The following is a 24237-nucleotide window of genomic DNA, read 5'->3' as shown; positions in this document are numbered from 1 at the left end:
TCTAGTGGGGTCAGTGGCCTGCCTCCTTAGGGAAACTGTTCCAGGCTTGATTCCAAATGGTCCTGTGCCCTGATGAAGAATATTTTTTTCATAAATTCAAATTTATTTCAGAAAGAATGTAAAAAGTTACATGTAATAGAAAAGATGGTAAATATTAGAGAAATTTTTTTAAAAATATAAGTATAAACGTCTCAAATCATAACACCCTACAATGCTGTTTTCATGTTTAAATATTATCTTTCAGTTCTTATCTACATGGAGACATAGGTATGTGCAAAGCTGATGATCATAGTATACAAATCTTTTTGTTTTCTGCTTTTCATTTAATAGCATGATATTTTTCTGTATCACTACCCAGTTAATGAAGAATATTCTTAGGTGTCTTTAGATGGTTAGCTTAATCTTGCCACTGGCATTGTCACATTTGCCTCAGGGGCAAAGTTTTTTGGGAACTCACACACAGGCACACACACACACACACTCACATGACACAGAGCTGGGACTTCTTCAAGTTTATAGGATAGGTTAAATGATTGTTTATTAATAAATGTATATGCAGTAGAATTTGTCCAAATTTTCTTTCACTATTTTGTGGAATCAAGGTGGTAGAGGAGCAATTTACCTTCTCCTACTCCTAACCATTATGGTTACCTCATTTACTCAAACGGACCTGAGAATTATGTGTAACTGCATTGTCTTGGTCCATCCTCAATAGCTGTGTTTGTCCAAAGACCAGCACCTCGTTTTAACTGCAACGATGCATGACCAGATTCCACGGGGGTGGCCAGGCTATAAATGTAAGTTGGGTCACCCTGTTACGGCAGTTGCTTTCTTAGCTAAGAAAACTTTCTGCTCTGGCAGGCAACATAGAGGCATGCTCTTTTTTTTTTTTTTTTTTTTTCAGAGAATCACAGTAAATTTGTACTTAGAGAAGTCTGGCCGAGTGTGGAGGATCAAATGGAGGGGAACAGAAAAAGGCTAAGAAGGTGGTGTAGGAGGTTTGCACAAGGCATTTGCAATGAAGACTGAGGGAATAGTCTATTTTCAAGAGGTACAATTAACTGACCATGATAACTAATTGGAAATGGCAGATGAGGAGGAAGTGAAGCAAATGAGGTAGAGGATGATACAAAGAACTGAGACGTAAAATGGAGGATGATAAGAGATGAGTGTGGGGGGTGCGTGACTCAAAAGCTGGGGTTGGGACCTATCATAGTGGAGAAAACCAACAGGTTAGCAGAGAAAAAAATGATAATAAAACAAGAGAACTGGGAGAAGGACATTTAGATTTACGAGTCATTTGTACACAAATGCAAGTGTAGACAGGGTTGTACATGTGATCCAAAAAGGTGGTGCTGCAGAATTAGAAGAGAAGTGCTAAGGCCTGAGTCTAGGGGAAACAATAAAATGTAAGGCTGTGTAGAGGGGAACAAGGAGTGATGTGAACAAACTAAGAGAGCAAAGCATCAATATGTTCCATCTTGGAAAAATAGAATCCTTTTGATATAGAACTGATACAGTCAGGTAATGCCTATTGCAATGACTTGAAAGGAACTGACTAAATGTATCTAGATGCCAAATAGTCCACCTCCTAGTCTGATACAGTGATGGAAATTTGGGGGATTTGGAGTCATTTAGACCTGGGTTTGAACTCTGTCTTCCTGGTTGTATAACTCTCTATCAATAAAATAGCCAACACAGCCCTTGTCATTTAATACATATTCAATAAATAGTCAGTGAATCTGTTATTATCAATCACCATAGTTCTGACATTACTTCAAAATATGAGGTAAACTTTCTTTCCCTCTTTTTCTTCACTCTTTGCCTCTCCTTCCAAGAGCACTTTATGTATTCCCTTTTCACGGGAGATAACATAGTAGCCAAGAATAAAGAAGACCAATCAACTTTGACTTTCAAATTACAGTTTTTGAAGCCAAGTCAAGAATATGAAAAGTTTGGGGTCTCTTAACAATTATCTCTTCTTTGGAAAAAGAAAGGACTTGTGGGAGAGCTAGGAAGAATGGGGATTTGATGATGTCAGAGAAATTTTTCAACAATGGAACAGTAGGTATTTATTCAACCATAATAGCATGTGTAGAAGGATCTAAGGGGATGAGACTAAGGTTTAGAGGCATCTAAACTCTTCAGAATCTTCTACCATTCAGAACACGACAAAAAATTATACTGGAAATTGATAGTTTCGGTGAAATCATTCATATCATTCAGAACACAAAATATGTTCAAAATAGATAAAGTGAGACTTGTTTAGGTAATCTGCTTTTTCAAATATCTTCTACTATGCTAACTGTGCAAGCAACAGCAGATCTTTAGGTTATACTGAACACACCGAAGTTTTAAAAAGCTAAAAACAATAGGGGCTCAGTGTTCAATAAAATAAAGGCTTTGTAAATAGACCTATATTCAAATCCCATCTTGGCCACTTACAATAATACTAGTGTTATCTTCTTTAGTAAGTTATTTAACCACTGGGAGCCTCAGTTGCTTTATCAGTAAAATGGAGATTATAACATTGACCTTAGATTTTTTTTTTGAGGCTTAGCAAAAATGATTTTAAGAATGCCTAGCACTTTGCTTGATTCTCATTCAACAACAACTCTGACATTGGCAATTTTCTCATATCTCTTTGAAGCAGTACTGAACAATTTAATAATTTGTATGAACAGGCAAGAAAGTTAGAAACAAAGAATAAATAGGCTAATTAGTACTTTAAAATGAAAACAACAACAACAACAAACAAACAGCTTTGCTGCAGCACAGACTTCACCCTGATGGGAAGGGGAGAAGGTTAAAAAGAGAGGAGTGTTAGGGATGCTGAATAAATTGCTCTTCTTCGCAAGTCTGACAAACTACAGTCCTACCTGTGATTTATTCCAGAGGCCCCTGGAAATGTGGTAGCATGGGCGATTGCTTTATTTTCCTTTGTACCAATTAGTGAAAAATGGATAGTCAATAAAAAGAGATTACAAAAATGATCAAGAAACCTTGACCATCTGTACAATTTATTGTCACTTCACATATGCTTCCTATATTGCAAGTCTATCTTATACATGAATCACTTTCAAATGACCAAAAAAGGAAAAAAAAACTTTAGTCCTCTCATGGGCGGTTTATGGAGCTCAATTTTAAGGACTCCAAATTCTTCTTAGATTGTACACATATTCATGACTGACCAGAGGCAAATAATAATTATGATTTCTACAAAAACAATATTTACTTATCCGATTTGAGTAAAAGTATTAGATTTATTATTATGAAAACAACTTGCTTGTACACTTTCCTATCTGTTGGTCCCCACTTGGAATAAAAATTAGCCTGTCTAAATATAGCTAAATAAACAGGATTGAAAAGACTGCTGGATGATTTCTAAAATATTTGGTACTGTTTATTATAACTGACCAGTCTAAACAAGGAACAAATTGAGATTCACTTCAAACTATTGGGCCAGGGAACACAATTAAAAGAGACACTCCTTACCTGTATAGAAGTAAAGCTGGACTTTCAGTACTGATTACAAGGTGAGAGAAAATGAACACTCTGATAACACTCTAATCAGCGTTTGTAATTCGCAAGTGCTGTTTGGAATACCGTTCTAAAAAGAGTAGGTGTTGCTTTACAATTTTCAGAGGAAAATACCTACTGGCTGCAAAGCATCACACATATAGTTCCATATAAAAGATGAATTTACAAACTGAACACTGAAAGACTGTGAGAGCTGCTGCAAATGGTTATTCAGGTAACTTTTCTTCCCCTCAAAAAAACAAAAGCAGGAAACAGAATATTCAGAAAGAACATTAAAAGAGGGAACTCATCTTACCTCCATCCAGCTCCTCAGCCCCAAAATGATTCCTATAGAAGAGCATGATTTCTATCTTGTAACACTTGTAGATGGTCACCAAACAAACAAGCAGCAGCAGGATAGCACCAAGCCCTCCAGCAAGTTCAACTGTATACATCAGCTCTAGAAAAAAAATTACAAGAGGGAATTATACCATATTCACATACAAAATCATAAATTCACCTTGATTTCACAGTTTTGTGGATGAGATCAGATGTAGGTAATGGATTAACACAATCCCTTCCCTTTCTGCCTGAGAATTTGATCTTTTGATAACTTTCTAGCTGTTTCCTTGGTAACCAGATAAGGTAGTATGTGGTAACTGTGTTTCTAAGCAACATTGCTTATGGTAAAAATGAACCTATATTGGTAGATTGCATTTGGACTGAGAGAATTATAAATACCTGATTGGAAACTATAATTTTGGGCTTGCTGGAGTGCAAGTAACTCTTACATATAAACCCATCCCTTGTGGGAATCCTGTAAGCTATGCTCATGGAGTTGATAAAAGAAATATCGGTTCCTGTGGATATGAAGCTTTTAAGCCAGGATGGTTTCTGAACTCACCCAATATGAATCTTGATCCTTCCCACCTGAGCTGTCACCTGGGGGTTGGGGCTGAGAAGAGATGAGGGGTCAAACAGCACAGTTCCTGAAGGGCAGTGTGGACTGTCGCATAGAGTGTTGGGTGGACCACCTAATGAATACTGTCTGCTGGCTCCTGTCAGAAGCAATAACCACTTGTCCTGTAGCTTTCTGAATAGAGTGGTGCCAATGTGGCTGACCACGGTCTTGGAGGCTGAGTGCTAACTTGGGCTCAAGAAATAGGCTCTCTAGTGGACGTCACACCAGACTATGTTGGTAGTATTTTCCTTTCACTAAGCTACTCAAAAATTTTTTTCTTATCCTTTCTTTCCACTTTTACTTGGTATGTCACTACATTCTATCCAAAAGAGTAATTTTCCTGCCATTCGCTGTATACAAGTTCTCTTATTCCTACTGAATGTCTATATTGCATAAAAAATGATCAAAAAATTTAAGGGATAAAATATTCACTTCTTTTTTTCTCCTTTAGAGCTCACGAACATTGTAACAAATTCAATGATACTGGTATTTAAACATTAAGCCAGAATGCACAGATTTTGAAACTCACTTTAACTGCCTATTTATGCATGTTGACCTTGATCATCATAGTCCAAATGTTATTGATGGGTATCCATTGTTCCCTGCAGTTGACAACTACCTTGAAAAATACTAGTTTCCTTAATTACCGTTAAAGATAAATATTCCTGAAATTATGGCTCTAAAATAATGGTATTTTTGATCCTGTAATTTACAATCCACTAATGGGTTATCTAATTTTGTAACATAGTCAGTGTAGTTTTAGACTGAGAACTTTAAAATAATCTATGGTTTTGCAGTGACAACTACTCTTGGGTTACAAGATCACTCCTGAGATCTTACAAATAGGGTGAAATCATCATGGGTGCAATGTAGTATCTGATAAATAATCTGAAAAGTATGGCCATCATTTTCTCACAAGGACATGTTTGTGTGTGTGTGTGTGTTCGCATGTGATGTCACTTTTCCTGTGATGATAACAGAAAAAAAAAAAACCTCAGCCATATTTCTCATTATCTAGTCCTTCATTTCGAATTCAACAGTTTAATAAAAAAAAAAAACATAAACTACTGTTTCATCAAGTGTATTTTTCTGCTCTTATTAAAATTAAATAGGACACAGAAGAAAAACTTATAAAAAGTGATTGGACTTTATGAATTTAAGAAAGAAAAAATAAAGTGAGTTATTAAATCTTTTAGAGTCTAAGTGAATTAATACGAAGTGTGAAATACTAAAAAGTACCTCAAGGAAATTTATATATTTTTTATTTGTAAATATCAGACAGCTTTATCTGCTGAATCTTGTGAGGGACTACACAAGATAGTACTACAAAAGTACCAGGAATAAAATACAAAACCCAATTTAGTATAATGTTTTCCCACTACTATGTGAACAGAAAAGATTAGTGGGTAGATAAGTCTGTGGGGTACATTGAGTCTTGTTCTCTCAGGATATCAGTTAAACTCCACCACACATAGAAGCCTGTATAAAACTCTAACTTATGCCCATAGGCTAATTTATATACCAGAAAAAATCTGATTTAAATTACACTGGGTATAATGGGAGAGAGAAGCATTTGGACTATGGCTACTTTTTTTTTAACATCTTTATTGGAGTATAATTGCTTTACAATGGTATGTTAGTTTCTGCTTTATAACAAAGTGAATCAGCTATACACATACATATATCCCCATATCTCCTCCCTCTTGCGTGCGTCTCTCTCCCACCCTCCCTATCCCACCGCTCTAGGTGGTCACAAAGCACCGAGCTGATCTCCCTGTGCTATGCGGCTGCTTCCCACTGGCTATCTATTTTACATTTGGTAGTGTATATATTGGACTGTGGCTCCTTTTAATATTCATTCTGTTTTCTAATATAATGTATTACACACTTGGAATTCATCACTCTGAAATTTGTTGTGTGAGAAAAGAAATAAAAAAATAATGGAGAATGCTTAACTTCTACTCTCAAACACTGCTAGCGGAAGTGCCCAATGGTACTACTATATTAGAAAATTTTGAGTAGCTGCTAATAAAGTTAAATATGAATCTACCCTATGAACAGCAGTTACACTCCTAAGTATTTACCCAAAGGAAATATAAGCAGATGTCTACAAGAAGACTTGTACAAGAATGTTCAGAGTAGTCTTATTCATAGTAACCACAACTGTAAACAACCCAAATGTTCATTAACAGGATTTGATGAACAAACTGTTGTGTGTCCGTGTGATATAATATACTCAGCAGTAAAAAGAATGAACTACTGCAACATGCATTAATCTCACAAAATTATGTTAGGTGAAGAAGGTCAGACACAAAGTAATACCTTCCGTATAATTCTATTTAAATGAAGTCCAAGAGCAGGCCAAAATAAACCTCAGGGATAGAAATCACAAAAGGGATGCTCTGTGGATGGGTGATGGGAAATTTTATTGGGAAGGGGCAAGAGGGAACATAATGGGGTAAAAAAACAAACAAACAAAGAAAAAACCTCTGTGTCTTTTTTCAGGTGTAGGTACAAGTATTGATATATACTTTTGTCAAAACTCATTGAGCTATAAACACTTAGGATCTATGTGTTTTATCTTATGTTAATTGTACTTCAATTCTTTAAAAATTTGACTTTTTTTTTTTAAAAACAGTCATTATAAGTTCTAACCCAAGGGCTATGTGGGAAGAAGCTGTAAGGAAAGCTGGGAGTCAGGACAGCTGCTTTGCTCTAGATAAGTGCCCAGGCAGAGAATGGTTCTTTCATGGTGCCCCTAAGCACATCCTTTGATTCTGGAACCATGGCACTGGGCCTGAGCATCTAGCATGCCTTACACACCCATATCTCGTTGAATAGCTTTTAGAACAATCAAAAACTATGCCTGAAATATAATTCTATTAATCCAGTAAGCAGAATTCTCATTTTCTTCAAATGGTATTTGTAACACTGGTCTCTACACACATTTTTTTTAACTTCTAAAAACTGAATATGTGTAAGAGAAAAATTTTATGACAGTAAGTCTTTTTTGTTTTCAGAGAAGTAGTTGCCCAAATGTGAATTATTCCCATTGCTAGATGTCATGAGCCACTCAAAAAACTGTATATACTACCTTGAATACACTATTTATTAGGCTAACCAATAATACTGTCTAAAATGTAATGAGAAAAAGAGAGCAGGGTTGATGAGGCTTAGGAATTACAGAAATGGTCTTGTGTCACATGAATACCTCCTTTAAGGTACAAACATATGAAAACTTACATATACCTAGAGTGTGAGCAATAAAGCTAGAAAAATTCTTCTGAGCCATATGATAGTCATTTTCTTAATACTAGGGATACCCAAAACTAGACCAAGAAACAGCATTTACAGAGAACTAACTTATCCTGAGATCTTGACAGTATCTCAGATTTCCCCCAGAAACCTCTATAGTATTACATGGAGAAGCACGGTGTGCTTATAACAAACTTGTAAGTCGGAAAAGAAATGTGTCTTTCCCCACAGTCCACACAATAGTGCTTGCTCCTCAGTTACTACGTTATTTTTATAGCGTAAAGACTAATACACCTGCCTTCATATTATAAATGTGTGCAGGTTAAAAATTTTTCCATTGAAGTTTTTTCCATTGGTTTATATAGCATGTGTAAATTCTCGCAAATAAAATGGTGTATTAGATTCAGTTTCCACATTCTTTTGCTCCAAGCTGGACACATTCATTAATATGAGTGCCAGCCATTATTGCTTATACATTAGGTCAGGACAAAATTACTAGGGGTTAAATTCTGTTACTGTTAAAAGAAATGATTGGGGCTCACTGCTGTATTTTATCTTTACATTACAATGTGAATGGTGTTGCCCCAGCAAATGTCATTTCCTTTTGAAATGGGATCTGCTTTTCAGCTCAAGTTCAAGCTGCCTGCAGTGGCAGCATTTAAAAAATAAAAAGATTCCATTTCAGCACAATTCAACATCAGAGGATGGAAAGAGAAAGTGCAAACCTTTAAAAATCTGTTTAGCCTTTGTGTTATTTTGTTAAAATGATAGACTCTGCCCCCTTTAAGGGACTGAGACTGAATACTGAAAATTGTAAAGCAAAATCGCTAGGGAAAACCTAAGGGAAACCGGCATTTGGTTAAACACAACAAATGAACAAGTACCAAAGAGTTACATTTAAGGGCACAAGCAGTCATTTAGTTACAGGCAATTAACAATAGTCCGTGGAAAGCTCCAGTATGGCTAAGGGAAAACACATTGATTATTGCTGCAGTAGTAGACTGCTTTCGGAATAAATTGCTTCAATTTAAAACTAGATTTGCTACAAGCATTTTGAGCAATGACTACAATTTTTTCTTATCAAGACAGTTGGACCAAGCAACCCTTTAAAAGAAACAGCTAATTAAAATAAAGCGCATGCCATCCCCTAGTATATTGGATTACACTGCAAATAATAAATGCATTTGGTTTACACTAATCTTGCTGCAATTACCTAGTACAGTTTGGAATCCTGTTTTTTTTTAATTGGCTTGTACTTAGTGTTATTGTTTGCAAACTTTTTCTGCTAGGTATCTTTGAAGAGGTAAAGATGTTAACAGAGTTAAATCAAAGTTTATATGTAATTGTGTTTTTTTAAAAATTATTTATTTATTTATTAATTTGGCTGCACCAGGTCTTTGCGGCAGGCGGAATCTTTTAGTTGTGGCACGTGGGATCTAGTTCCCTGACCAGGGATCAAACCTGGTCCCCCTGCATTGGGAGCGCAAAAACTTAACCGCTGGACCACCAGGGAAGTCCCTATATGTAATTTTGAACTCTTCACTTGGAGTATTCATTTTGTATCTCTGTCTATATTTATATATATAATCTTGTTTAAAGTATAACTGAAGACTTTAGGTGGCTTATTCTTATATAGTTCATCCTAAAATTGCCTCATTCATTATATAAAGTCCTTTGAAATGCTCTGCCCTGATTTATATGCAGTAAAATGCAAGTTTGTGGGGGAAATGCATGATAGATAATATAATGATCCCAGTTTATTCATTAGCATCACCAAGTACATTTCTTCTTCTCTCACTGTGTTACAAAGAGCTAAACTTTATAAGGATTTATCCATCCACATAAATTCATATGCATATTTATTTCTCTGGAGCAGTATAACTTATTTGTTCCTGGCAGGAGGATAATTATGCTCAGCCTACAAAGATATTCAACTCAATTCTACAATACATCAATGCAATTTAGAAGCAGTTATAATGGTTTTTTTTGGTAACACATTAAGAAGCTGAATTGCTATTCACATAATAGCAAGAAAATGTTTTCAGAAGGTATAAACTGATATATAAAGATAGTAGTTTTGCTCTTGCAAAAGTGCTTTTTGGAACAAGAAAAGGTATACATAATAATAATAATATTAATAATAAATAATAATAATAATAATAAATGAAAGTGGTCTCTGAATTTAACAACGTGATCTGTGCAACCAAACATTTGGGCAAAAGGTTACCTTCCAAGTAGTATATTTTGCAGTTTTGGAAAGAGGTTTTCAGCCAAAGTATCAAATTAACTTTAACTTACTGTCAATTAAGAATGCAAATATGGTGGATGAATCTAGAGACTGACATACAGAGTGAAGTAAGTCAGAAAGAGAAAAAGAAATACCGTATATTAACGCATATATGTGGAACCTAGAAAAATGGTACAGATGACCTGGTTTGCAGGGCAGAAATTGAGACACAGATGTAGAGAACAGACATATGGACACCAAGGGGCAAAAGCGGCAGAGGGGGGTGGTGGTGTTGTGATGAATTGGGAGATTGGGATTGACATATATACACTAATATGTATAAAACGGATAACTAATAAGAACCTGCTGTATAAAAAAATAAATAAAATAAAATTCAAAAAAAAAAATAAAAGAATGCAAATATGGTCTTGGCTGGGACCCATGATTAGGGTCTAGTTAGACTAAGCTCCCACAAGCCCTTGGATCTGAAATGTTACACATTAATAAACTATTAAAACAAAAAATTAAATGAAAGACTAGATGGAAAAAATGCATCATTCTTTATACAGTTAGCTAGAGCCTACCCTTGGAATGTCTTTTTTCTCTCCCCAACCAGATAGGAAGGGTGCTAAGTTTTGTTTTATATATTTTTCTATGAAGTAGGGAATATTCATAAGTGGTATGTATTTTTTTTTTTATTTGGCTGCACTGGGTCTTAGTTGGGGCAGGCAGGCTCCTTAGTTGTGGCTCGCTGGCTCCTTAGTTGTGGCACGGGGGCTCCCTAGTTGTGGCACATGGGCTCCTAGTTGTGGCACGTGGGATACTTAGTTGTGGCATGCGAACTCTTAGTTGTGGCATGCATGTGGGATCTAGTTCCCTGACCAGGGATCGAAACTGGGCCCCCTGTGTTGGGAGTGCGGAGTCTTAACCACTGCGCCACCAGGGAAGTTCCAAGTGGCATGTATTAAAAGACAATTTAAAATAAGTAATGACGGTAATCAAATAAAACATGAATCCATGAGTTTATATTAATTATAAACAAATTAATAAAAAGGAAAGCTCTCCTTTAGGGCAGAATGCCAACTGGCAAATATAGAAGGAATAATAGAGTTAGAAATCACCATTTTCCCACCATCCTAATAATAATTGACTCAGGCAAGAATTATCAACAGAAGCTAAAGTTAATGGGTGAAAGATTGATGAGGTAGGATATTCCTACTGTCTTAAAGTACCTCCCTACTGATTATTTATTAATGATTAAGGGAGAAATGGACACCATCTTTAGGAAGTGACCAAAATTAGCATTACCAGTAATGGGACAAATTAACATCATGTACCTCCTGATGTAATGCATTAAGAAGGCATAATATCATTTATGCAGTATTCCAGCCACATATAAGTAAATATCCTAAAAAGGAGTAAAAAATAAAATCTGGTTTCTATTCTTCGAAAATGTCAATGCCATGAAAGACAAAGAAAGGTTGAGGAACAATCCCAGATTAAAAGAGATTAAAAAGACTTGACAACTAAATGGATTGCATAATTCTGGATGGAAAATGTGGTAAAAGGATATTATGGGAATACCCTTTGAAATGTGAATATAGACTATATATTAGTGAATAGCATTCTATCATTTTTGATTTTCCTAAATTTGATAAATATACTCTGGTCTTGTCAGAAAATATCCTTGTTTTTAGAAGATTCATGTTGAAGAATTTAGTCATGATGTCTGCAATTTACTCTCATGTGGTTCAGCAATAATATGTGTTTGTATACATAGTGTAGCTCTATCTTTTTATTTACCTAACTAGATGAAGAGAGATAAGGCAAATGTGGCAAAATGTTAATAATTGGTGAATCTAGTTGGAGAGGCCATATGGAAATTATGGTAAGATCACAATATTACAAGTGTTATTGTAATTAGAGAATATTTTGGGTTGATTATTTTGGATTAAAGTTATTCACAGCTATTCTATTATAATCTTTGCAAAGCCTTCAGTTTAATCTTCCAAAAACATGTCCTCATCTTGGAATTTTCTTCAGTAACTGTTAGCTGATTTACATTGCTCATGGGAAAAAGTCCAAACCCCTTGTGTTGGCATTCAAGGTCCTTCACTCCTTTAATTGAAGCAGCTGATTAACCTCCAGCAGGAATTATCCCTCCAATGTGAACTGAATTTGACATATGTTTTCCCAATTCTGTACCAACCTAGAACTTCTTTCCATTTATCAAAACCCTACCAATTCTGCAAGGCAAGGGTAAGATCTGTACTTTCAGTGAAGCTTTTCCAACTAAAAGCAATTTGTGTCCTTAGAACCTGTATTTTCTGTGGCTTTTTTGATGACTTACCATACTGCATTATACCACTAAGTGTTGTTTATGGTTTTACATGATAAACAATTGCTTTACCTTAGGGCCTCCCACTTTGCTTCTTCAAGTCTTTGTTCATAGAACACTTTTGCAACTCGGTCCACTGACCACTCATTCCAAGTCACAAACCTGTGGCTGTATCCACTTTCCTTTCTCTATTTTTCACTATAGCATTTATCATTATAGAACATAGTATTTAATTTTCTTATTAATATATTTATTATCTATTGTCTATCTCCTCCCACTGGAATTTAAATTCCATCAGGGCAAGTTTTTTTTGTCTATTTTGTTCATATTTTTTAACTGATTCTATCTCAAGTGCCTTGAAAACTATCTGACACATAGTAGGAGCTCAATGAATATTTGAATAAATGGATGACTGGATGATTAAGAACAAATGTACTTTTCTAATGAAAAGTTAGATTTTTGTGCATTCCCACTCTAAAATGACGAGAATATCTCTGTGAGCCATTTTTCCATACAATGTGTCATGAGGTTCAAGCAACTGATGGGGTATAATTATTAATACACAGTCTATTAGTTTGATGATAAAACTTCATTCTATAGAAAAATGGTCAACTTCATAGTACAGATTTAAAAGGATTCTTTCATCCATAAATGCAATGACAACATACATAGTCTTTATAGACTTAAAGAATGAGGAAAGTATTGTTTTACATCTTTGATATTATTATTCATTTTTGTCTTTTCACTCACTCATTCACTTTCTTTTTGTTTTATAAGTGCCTTAAATGTACCAGGTGTAGTGCTTTGAGTTCTAGTGATAAAATGATGGATGGAATATGCTCCTGGCCTTAAAGGAGCTGATGTGTAGTTGTAGAGTCGGGCATGCAAGGAAATATTTAAAAACAAAATAATAAGAGTTAATATTTATTGTGCACCTAAGTGTCACTCTGCTAGGCCTTTTATATGGGTGTAAGAAATGCTCTACTATAAGAATAATACCCAAGGACCGGGTGAGCAACTCACTCAGGGTGTTTGTGTGTGTGAGTATTTGTGTTTCTGTTGGGGGATCTTAGAGATAGGGATCAGACACTGTGTGGCACAGTACAGGACAGTGGCTGCAAAGGAGTTTGGCAAGTAGTTTGGTGTGGAGTACGGGGAAAGCAAGTGTATGGTGTAATGGGTGATGGTAGGCAAATTCATGCTCTGATTTCTCAGCTAGAATATATTTATCTTTTTTTTCCTTTTCCAAGCAGCTAGCATGCACCTTGAAAATAAATATTTGTTTGAAGGATTCATGGTATCAATTAAGTCAGGTTTCTTAAAATTAGGTCAGAAAAATAGGACAATGATTCTCCCTAGTGGAAAATTGATATATATTTTCAAAATGTACCATGTGGTATTACTAACACAGACAGAGCTTTATGTCTGAAAACATTTCCCCTTTGGATTCTGAAAGCAATGTTTGAAATAGGTCTATCCAAAGACCATAATGTGGGCTGTACACAGACTATTATGTATTTGCACACACAGACACATACAAAGTATTCAGATGGGGTCTCCTTCATCTTAGATCTCATACAACTGAGCATGATGGGGAGAAGCCAGACAAAGGAAGATACTGCTATAATAAACAACTAAATGGGCCTCGGGTGACCAGCTTAGAAGACAGGGCCATTGTATTCAAAGGTGTCAAACCTCACTGATGCCTAAAAGAAAACCTCTTAGAAGAAAAAGTATTTGTTTTACCTCTACTAGGAATTTCCTTTTCAACATGTCATACAAATGGACAGTCACAGATGGAATGTTACAAAACGTCTCTGGAGAGAAAATTGTCACAGTGAAGGTGGCATTGCCATTTTACTCCTTTTTGTTAAGGGCTGCAGTGTTTATCCTAAAAGCAATCCTCCACCAGAGGATATATAGTCACAGTTAAAAGAATTTGGTCTTCCACTGGGAATGCTTTGGACTGGCCAAAGAACCCAGAACATCTGGACTGCTTAGATAACCAATAGAAGGAACCATGCTCTCGACAGAAACACTGAACACTTCTAAAAAAATCGTATGATGATTTGTAGTATAGTCAGTATATTCAGTTGTTAAAAATCGATTTATAAAATATTTTACACATGTAAAAACGGAGTTACTGCAATATACAGAATGGCATGCTTTGATAAACTTTAGAATTTTATGTTATTATTATAATTTTCTTCCTTTAAGATTTTAACTTATTTCATAATTATTGAAAGCATTAGAATAAAACGTGTTCAGCAAAAGCTGTTTCTCTCACGAGACAAGTTTCATTCAAAATCTTGGTCATTCCACAGAGCTAGAGACTATTAAGGCAAAAACAATAATCAAACCGCATGCTGGATCATTTCCCTCAAAGGACGTAACAGAAAAATCCATTTCTTATCCCTGTTGAATCTTTTTTGATCACTCTTTGTTTTCTGAAAACGTAAAAATGTTGAGGAAAATAGTGGTAAGTTTGCCTTCCTTTCTCATTTTGTAAAGAGATACTAGTCAAGAGTTTATCAACATTTAAGTTTTTTCTTTTTCTCCCATCAACACTCTGTGAAGGAATAGGCATGCTTTGGGAACTACCAATAGCAGAAACTACCATTCCTTGATTCCTCCTAAGGGAACAGTAAAAAGTTCCTTAAGCCACGACAAAGTAGAGAATAAAGTGGGTGGCTCATATGTTTTAGTGGCCTGTGTCGTCAGGATATATGAAAAGCCTGTCCTCAATAATGAATTCTCTTTTACCAAAACAGCGGTAATACTGCCCTGCTTCACAAAGAGTAAGGCATTATCTTATTGTCTCACTCTATGTATTGATTTTTGGTGTGTGAAAATTAGCAGTGGTTTGAGAAAATGCAAAAGTCAAGGTGTCCCCTAACATGCAATGTTTTCTAATACAGACAGATATAAAGTGGAAGCAAGAATACATTCAAGGAAACAGATTTTAACATACTTTTAAAATGTGGAAATAACTTGATTTTAGAGCAAACAGATTAATGGTAGGTTTCCTGTAAGAATTTTAAAATTCTTCAGAGACTGCATCAAAATACATTTATTTTTTTCTCACCTTTTTTCCTGACTCTATAAAATATGCTTACTGTAAAAATTTTGAAAATCATGTAACAATAAGAAAAAGAAATTAAAGGTCACATGGAATCAGACCGCCCTGAGATAACCACTATTACTACTTCAGTTAAAATTTTTTTAATGCATCTCTTTCTAGTGTATTAGGTTTCAAGTGAACTTAACAGGGGCAAGTGACCTATAGTTTTAAATGCTAACACTTCAAAATAGCTTATATTTTGCCTTTTACTCTGGACAGTTTGGAATAGAGTTATCCAAGGTGGTTTATAATCTGTGTTTTGCTAAGAGCCCTTATGGTAAACTCTTTAGCCTAATTAATTTTTCATTCACCTGTCTGTTTACCCAATCATCATTAATAGATGCCTAGTTCAGCCAGGCAAGTCTAGCAGGAATTATTTAACACCAACAGGGAGTTTTTCTCTATATAAATAATAACCATGTTTTTTTGCAACAGTTTACAAATATTCCCTGAAAGAGCAGGTTAAAACATAATCCCATTTTAGAGAAAATATGGATTTCAAATTTCAAATTTTAGTCTAATTGCATTGTTTTACAGACAAGGAAGCTAAACTGGTCTGAGAATAGTTAAAAGTTGACAGACTTTCCTGGCCGACCAGTGGTTAAGATTCCGTGCTTTTACTGTAGGGGGCGCGGGTTTGATCCCTGGTCAGGGATGTAAGATCCCACATGCCACGTGGCAAGTTGAAAATATATTTTAATATTATCAACTTTTATGGGACTACTGAGTTGCCACTGACATTAATCTGCACAAGACGATGGCCAATACGGAATTTTGTTGTGATATCTTTAATGTATTCCTTTTAGCTACTTTCGATAGTGATACAGCTAAATCATATAGATGTATTTGTTCACTTGGGGAGAATCAGAAATGCACCCAAGCAGTTGTGAGTCATTACCTTGAAATGGTGAAGTAGTATAAATGAGTTTTCAAGTCATATTCACTTTATATTTCATACTAGAATTAGAATTCCAAACTGATTTAAGTCAGGCAATTTAAGTATCATTCTTTAGCTTTTGATAATGGCCTCTTCCATTTTAGTTTCCATAAATTTGGTAACCATTACCAGTCAGCACTTTGATCTGCCATAGCATATCTTAAGGAATTATAATTTCTATTCTGCAGTTATAGGAACTTATCTAAAGATCTGAGTCAACTTTACAAACACTTAAAACTATAAGAAAATTCCTGGGAAGAGCAACTGTTTCATTTCACTTTCAAGATTTGCAAAATGAGGTACAATGACTCAAAACTCTGAGAACCTATAAAATCTGATGAATGGGCTAATATATACTGTTAGTCACCCGGAGTTTAATATGTTCTTACAAGACTACTGCACTGTGGCTTAAGGACAATTAGTTAACAAATGATAAAAATGAAGAACAATGACATAAAGAGACTTGCTTTAGGTCACACACAAGTGAAGAGTCAAAAACAAACACTCTCAAGTAACTGTCCATTTCTTCATCCCTGGTCACAATTTTTCAGTCAATCCTCATTCATATCAAATTCTAATTCATGGTAATGATTCTTGGGTGATCTTTAAAATGACCTTTTTGTGCTTTCTTAAATATACCACTGGATTTCTTTTTGTGAAGTACAAACAAAATCTATTTTAATAGCATTTAAATGTCCATTTTTAATTTAGAGAAATCAACCTCCAGATATATCATTCTTCATAGAACACATGCTAAAAATAGTATATGTGCCCTAAAAGTAGAGACTAATAGCTAACATATTTCTTACAGATGGCAAATGTAATTCTCAGCACTAAAATCTAATACAAGTTACCATGGAAATTTATTGGAAATCAACACGTTTTTTCCTACTATATGACCTGAGAGAGTAGTTAGCATTTTTTTATGTGTCACGACTAACTTCTCACTTTACTGACGTGGTTGTCAAAGTTTGATATACAGGGAACTGCTTATTAAAAGTTATACCTTGCATTTTTGACCCAGTTGTGCGATTTCTCAACTGAGTGCAGGAATTCACAGCCATAAAAACGCACAGCCATCTTCCTCTCCCCAACAATGTTGCTTTCATGCCCCAGGATGGTGATAGACATCCCTCTGGCAGCAGTGACTCAACTACTGAGGACAACTAACCCAGTGCCTTGCCCAGAGCTGGGACTTAATTCATATTTAGTGAATGGGAATGATTTATTGCTTTCTCATACAACAGCATTATATGAATCATCTTTAACCAGCAGTGAAGTGAGACTTTGAGCAGGATATGAAGAATTGTCAGTCAGTAGGTTGTCCTGACCCAGAAATAATGAGAATATTAAGGTAGTTCTGAGAAGTAAAAGTGAATGGTGTGTTGGTGGGTAGTGGCCATGGATATGCTATTCTGTTTGTGATCTCTGATCACATATGTGGAATTGTGCTATGTGCGTGCTCAATGATATCTGTGGGCTTCTTGCAAATATCTTAAACTGAATTATTATTTTTTAAAGTGCCTGTGTGTTACTTTCCAAGGCAAAGATCTGAGTTCCAGTGAATTCCCTCTGCTCTCACTGTAGGTTTACTTGTGTTTTTATAACCTCTTTAGATGCTAGAAAGACGCCTGTAAAAAATGATTTGAACTTTTGAACACATAGGAACTGTTTATCCAGGTTCTGTTACTGTGTTATTTTTTTCTTTGCCTGTTTCGCGATCATATCATTGACCAATAATATGTGGAGGTTCAATCTTCATACTGTCTGCCCTTCCTTACTACACATAATTGAGATTTAGCTGAATACAAGTGTTTAAAACAGGAAATTAGCAGTATTTACTGCCCATCATATATCTTGTTCCTCCTTGGGAACTGCTATTTGCGCAGGCTGAACACTGTATACAGCCTATTTGCATAGGCTGAAATATATGTATATATCCATATATAGGTTGTTGAGACATCCCTAAGTGGATTTCCTTTTTAAAAAGGGATACGGAGGAACTGTGTCCAACAATGAAGGCCCTCTTCATTTAAGAGGTTAATTATTTAATACTTGAAGACAGTGCTCTTTCAGACATCTCTCTGAGTAGTAAATGTGTCCTATAAAGCACAATTTCATTGAATACATGAGGCAAGTAACCTCATTAAGACTAGATGTGAGGGCAACGTACAAACGTTCAAACAGATTCAAAGGTGCTGACCACGTAAAAAGAATGAGGCAATTAGTTAGAATTAGTCCCGCTGACTGGCTATACCCCTCTTTCATTCCTCTGTGATGGCAACAGTGAACTCAAGAGAGCTAGTTGCTTTTCACCTGTTAGATTCTACCAAGTTTATTAGAGTACCTATTGTCTAGGCAAAGACCTTGGTATGCCAACTGTGGTCCACAGACCAGCAGCATCAAGAAACTTGTTTGAAATTCAAATCTTGAGTTCACCTCAGACTAATGATTTTTTTTTTTTTTCCTGCACCACGCGACATGTGGGATCTTAGTTCTCCAACCAGGGATCGAACCCGTGCCCCCTGCAGTGTAAGTGCAGAATCTTAACCGCTGGACCACCAGGGAAGTCCCAGACTAGTGATTTTGAATCACTTTTTAACAAACTTCCTAGGTGATTTCTGTGTACTGTAAAGATTGCGATAACAACCACAACAGAAGATGGTAAAGCACTGCTCTAGGGACTTCGGGTTGACTTTCCAAGAGTGGTGTAGGGGAGCAAATTTTGCCACCCCAAAATGTGTCTCTTTGGTATGAGGATCAACTTAGTCTGGTTATTTTTAAGAAATAGAAACTCAGGAAGTTTTTCTTTTTATGTCTGTCTTAGTTGCCTAAAATAATTTAAATAAAGGGCCTGTTCCCAGAATAGAGCTATCACCAAAGATACCTGCAAAGATCGTGGGCAAGGGTGTGGTGAGGTAGATCCAGCTTGCCTTTAGGACCAGTGGGAATATTCTCTCTGGTGTGTACATTACAGATAGGGTTATTTTTATATCTCTAGATGGTCATGCCATAATTAATTTGTAAAAGAGCTCTATTTACTCAGCTTAAAGTAAGTGCTTACATAAATTATTTCTAAATGTCATAGGAACTAACGCAAAAGTTCATGTGATCTATGATTAACCTTTAGTCAATAAAAGCAAATTTAAAGTTACTGGTTTAATTAAAACAGGTGTATCTTTAAAGTTATCAGCATTCAGTATAATACTTTTATTCTACCTAGGTTTACTAAAAGTCAAGTAAGTTCATGTTATCTCTGTTACAAAATTTGTCAACAAGAAAAATAACTTAAGATGGCTAACTGCTTTAATGTCTCATAAAATCTTCAGAGGTAATCTAAGTGTGATTATTAAAAACAAATGTATAAAATAGATGTAAATGAGATAAGAGTTTTCAGGTGAACTTTTTAAAACGATTGTTTACTTAAATAGTTCCCCAAATCTTTTTGGTAACTTAACACCCTTAGGGTTTCGCTAGCTCAAATTAAATGATGGAAATTCATTAAATATCTAGATCATTTCCAAATAAGATAAAATAATAAAACATTAATTATTGAACATAGTCTTATCTACTTTTGACTTCCTATTGCGGAGAAACTAAAGATGAATTTCAGTCTTTCAGTAACCATGTCTTGTGCCACACTGAAAGACTGCACCATTTAAAAGGGCACATATTTCTAGGAATTATAAAAGGTATTTATAGGCACAATATTGTAAATCAACTATACTTCAATAAAAAATAAAAAAATTAAAAGAGCTGAAATTAAAAAAAAAGGTATTTATAAACTCTCCACACCACAAAATGCTAATGTAGTTCACAATGATTTATTTCTTTGTTTTCACTAGAAATTAAGGTTTCTAATTATTACATGTGATTAAGGATACTAGAGATAATAAGGGAAACAATTCTGTATGCAAGGGAAGTAAAATGTATTTTTGGGTAAGAAAAGGCATGAGATAATGGAGATGCATTTTTGTTGAGAGAAATAAAAGTGATTTTTGTCCTAGAGCTGATTATTTCAAACTGGGAAAGAGAAAAAGGGGCAAACTAAAGTGGACATAGAAAGTTGTAGAAGTTTTGTGAAAAAGGGATCTTGGGAAAGAAATTTTATGTGTGATCAAGCTGGCTAAGATTGGGATAAATTTAATTATGTGAATAAATTTCAGTATCAAAGGTACACTTGTACAAAATTAGAATTTGGTTTTGCTTTCTGTTAAAAGCACAAAGTTTTTTTTTTAGATTATTGGTCTGCTCTTAATAAGCAATTGTAAACAAAGATCTTCTTTATCATTAATGCCATCTGTCTAGAAAAACAAAAATTCTACTATGTTTTATCTTTATCAGGTCTTTGACTATTTAGGAAAAAAACCCGAGTCTCTTCAAATATTATAAGAGCTAAGTTTTTTTACAACTATTTAACTTTCTGTATTTGCCTGTGAAGTCTTTGTCATTTTAAGTGGATAACTAAGTATTGTTTCATAGTGACCTATGATCCTATTTGACAAGTGTTTTAAAATTTTTTGATATTTTTGACAAACTTCCCCCAAGTCAAATTCTGATGAAGTCTTATTGACCTGGAAATAATTTGGGGTTTTCCAAAAGGCCCCTGGAATACCTCAAAATATTTGCTCTCTCTCCTTATAAAAGAGAGATATTAAACTAATTAGGCTTATTGGGTATGCTAAATGATATGGGAAGCATTGTCAAATAAGTGATGATAAATGTTCTTAGGTTATATTATTTGGGTAAATGTTATTAATATAAATGTTCTAGAAATTATATAAAATTCCTAAAATTCAGATATTTCCTGCTACAATGTTATTAGCCATAATTCTAGTTATTATCTTAAAATTTTATGTGTCACAGAAATAATCAAATTCCCTTTTCAATTGCATTACAGTGAATCAGATCTTTAACCATGCCATTTTAAGACTTTGGTCATTTATAGACAATTATTGTTTTACTCTGATGTTTTTGCAAACAAAACAAAAACTTCATCTTCAAGAAGATCCATAGAAAGGACTTTCTGACAATGTATCTTTCTGATAACTTTCAGATGATACCACTGAATTGGGTAAGAAATTATAGAACTCTAATCGAAAAACTGATGGCTTCACAAAACTGCTAACAAAAGATAAGAGCAACTAGAATTAGTCACATGGGACTGAATAAATTGATGACTATGACTATAATTTTATGACTTTTTTGTCTGAACTATAACTACCTTTTTAATCTTTGTTTTTCAGATATAAGAAAACCTTTAATCTTATACTATGACTTAATAGCAATTCAGTAAATTATATCTTTATAAGCAGAATTGAAACATTTATATTTTTCTCCCTACCTGATCCCTCCAGAATTCAGAAACTCATGGTGAATACTCTTATTTTCAGGGCATTATAGTTATATTTACATAAGTTCAATAAGAATCTGTTCTCCTTGGAACAGGACACAATTGGAAACTTGTTATACTACCAAGGTTTTCACTGGAATGTCTTATTTGAGAGAGACATGTATAGACTCAGATATGACCAGACAGCTTTAAGGAACTAAGGTCGACTTTACGGAGCCAATAAGGCCCTTTGGAAAAACAGCCTGGCACCTTGCTTACAGGGTTCCCGGCAGCCTTACCAGGGGAGTAAGGAAGGTCACTTCCTGGCAGGTGCAGGAACCTCAGGATATTTTGGGGACCTCAGAAAGAGAGGAACTCACCCAAAGCTATAGATATTACAGGCATGCATGATGGCAAGTGTTTGGCTTGGCTTCCTCGCCTCGAGAGGCATTTAAAAGTTCAATCTGGAGATTCCTTATTGAACTTTAACCATCCCAAACATCACATTTATGTGATGATGTACAAGTTAAAGATCTTTATTAAGAATTTAACATTTAGTTAGGAAAACAAACAAAATAAAGGACTTCCAATGACTATGCCCATATATAAATTAAATACTAAGAGCTCTGCCCCACATGATTAACAGGAATGATAAAAACTGAAGGGCTTATCATCCTTGGCTCTCAATATGGGTGTTGTCCCGGATCATTCCCTTGTTATTTATTAATTGAGAAATAAGCTAATCATCAGCTAAGAGTGGTCCTTTTCTTTCCTAACAAAGATGCTGCTTGGATATTCCAGTTCACACTTAGGAAAACGATAACCAAACGGACTGAAAGGCAAAACTATGCTACATAACAAATATCCATGCTGTAGTTGATCAAGAAAAACTGGGATCAACAGACCTTTGAAAAGATATTCCACTGTTGAGGCAAAAATAACTTGGAGTTAACCTCACTTAAATCATATATTCTATATCTGAGGAAATAGCTCAAAAGTCTAGTTTTCATGCCTGTAATTTTGGTGGCAGTCAAATAATCTTGTTGCAATGTCCATATCAAGAAACTCAAAGGTACAGAATCACTAGTACCAGACAATTTGTGCTCTTGGCATTCATAATAGCCTCCAATGTGGTTTTTATTTGTTTACTTGTTTTGGTGTTAGTTGCCAAGAAAAAAAGGAGAATTGAGGTCAGATTAAACGTCTTACATAATTGAGGAGCAGAGAAGCAAGAAAAATGTTACAGGATAGAATAAAACTTTGACTTCAAAATGTCAGATCTTATCCAAAGAGAGAATTTGTTAAACCTGATGGCTCTGATTTGAAGATGCTGCAGCAACATAACTAAAGTTCTCTAATATTTTGGCATTGCATAAGCAAAGAAGAGGGACAGAATATACCCTCCGAAAATATGCCTCTTTGATATAAAGATTATTTAAGGCTGATTATTTTTAAGAGACAGCAGACACAGGAGAAGCTCTAAAAACCAAGTAGAAGTTACTCTTTGTAAGAGATATTTACATTTATAAAAGAAATCCTCATTTGTAAGGGTGTTTCCCTTGCTGTACCAGGAAGAAGATGACTCTGAATCTCCAGAAACTCATCAATGGAGAAGGCAGAGAATTAAATCTGCAGAACAACCATGCCCATGTTTACCGCGCTTTTCCTGGTCACCTCCCATAATTGGCCTTCCCCTGCTCCCCAACACCTTCTTTTGTCTTTAGCTGGAGATGGTACTTAAGGTGCTGGCTTGGGCCACTTCAGGGAGTTACTCAGTTTTCCTGGGTATCTCCCATGTATACAGGAGGAATACATGTTATTAAATTTATGTCTGTTTTTCTCCTGTTAATCTATCTTTTATTACACGGTGTGTCTCAGCCAAGAACCTAGAAAGGTAGAGGGAAAATGATTTTTCCTCCCCCACAGTAACGACTCAGTAAAAGTGACTCTTCTGTGGATGCCTACTCAGTTTTTAATGGGTCATGGTCTTTTTACGGAGAGGCAGCCATAAAGAGATGTAGGAGGTTTTGATGTCTGGGCAAAGTTTGGCTTTTCCATATTCTGAAATCAATGGTCGAAGATGTCAAAGGATGAGCCCCGAGAGAGCTTTAAACAGTTCTATAGTCTTACTGTATGTCTCAGCAAATAAATGCACTAGGTAAATACTAACAAGGATAGGGGCACATAGTACAAAAATGATTCATTATAAGAAGGGATAAGGAGTCCGCTGGGTCTAAATTCATCTGGCTTTAAAACAATGCGTCCTAAATGATGTGCATGTTAATTACATTACTAAGGATATTCCGAGGACTAGGGAGTTTATAGAGCAAGTCTAATTCCCATTGATTACACTCTTCGGAGGGAGAGAGGGAGGGAGGGAGGGAGAGAGAGAGACTGCACATGCAACAATTAAAATGGGTTTGAGGGGGAATAGAGAAAAACTAGATATTTATCATTATTAACTAGTGCTAGTCTCTGAGGTAGATACTTTGCCAGTCCCCAAACTACTTCATGATGAATGAAGTGCCATAATATTGTAATCGATAT

The 24237-nt window shown here is 35.2% G+C and overlaps 1 protein-coding gene across 1 annotated transcript in view; it reads right to left on the bottom strand.

Annotated features, from left to right (window-relative positions):
- IL1RAPL1 (interleukin 1 receptor accessory protein like 1) overlaps positions 1-24237 on the bottom strand; it is a 709594-nt gene that overhangs the window by 13431 nt on the left and 671926 nt on the right. Inside the window, exon 9 of the mRNA XM_059911765.1 lies at positions 3836-3979. Within this exon, the coding sequence (XP_059767748.1) occupies positions 3836-3979 (144 nt within the window). The remainder of the gene's footprint in view (positions 1-3835; positions 3980-24237) is intronic.

Source organism: Balaenoptera ricei, chromosome X (genome assembly GCF_028023285.1).
Source record: "Balaenoptera ricei isolate mBalRic1 chromosome X, mBalRic1.hap2, whole genome shotgun sequence".
In the NCBI taxonomy this organism is placed as follows: domain Eukaryota; kingdom Metazoa; phylum Chordata; class Mammalia; order Artiodactyla; family Balaenopteridae; genus Balaenoptera; species Balaenoptera ricei.
This window is presented reverse-complemented; position numbering and strand designations above follow the sequence as displayed.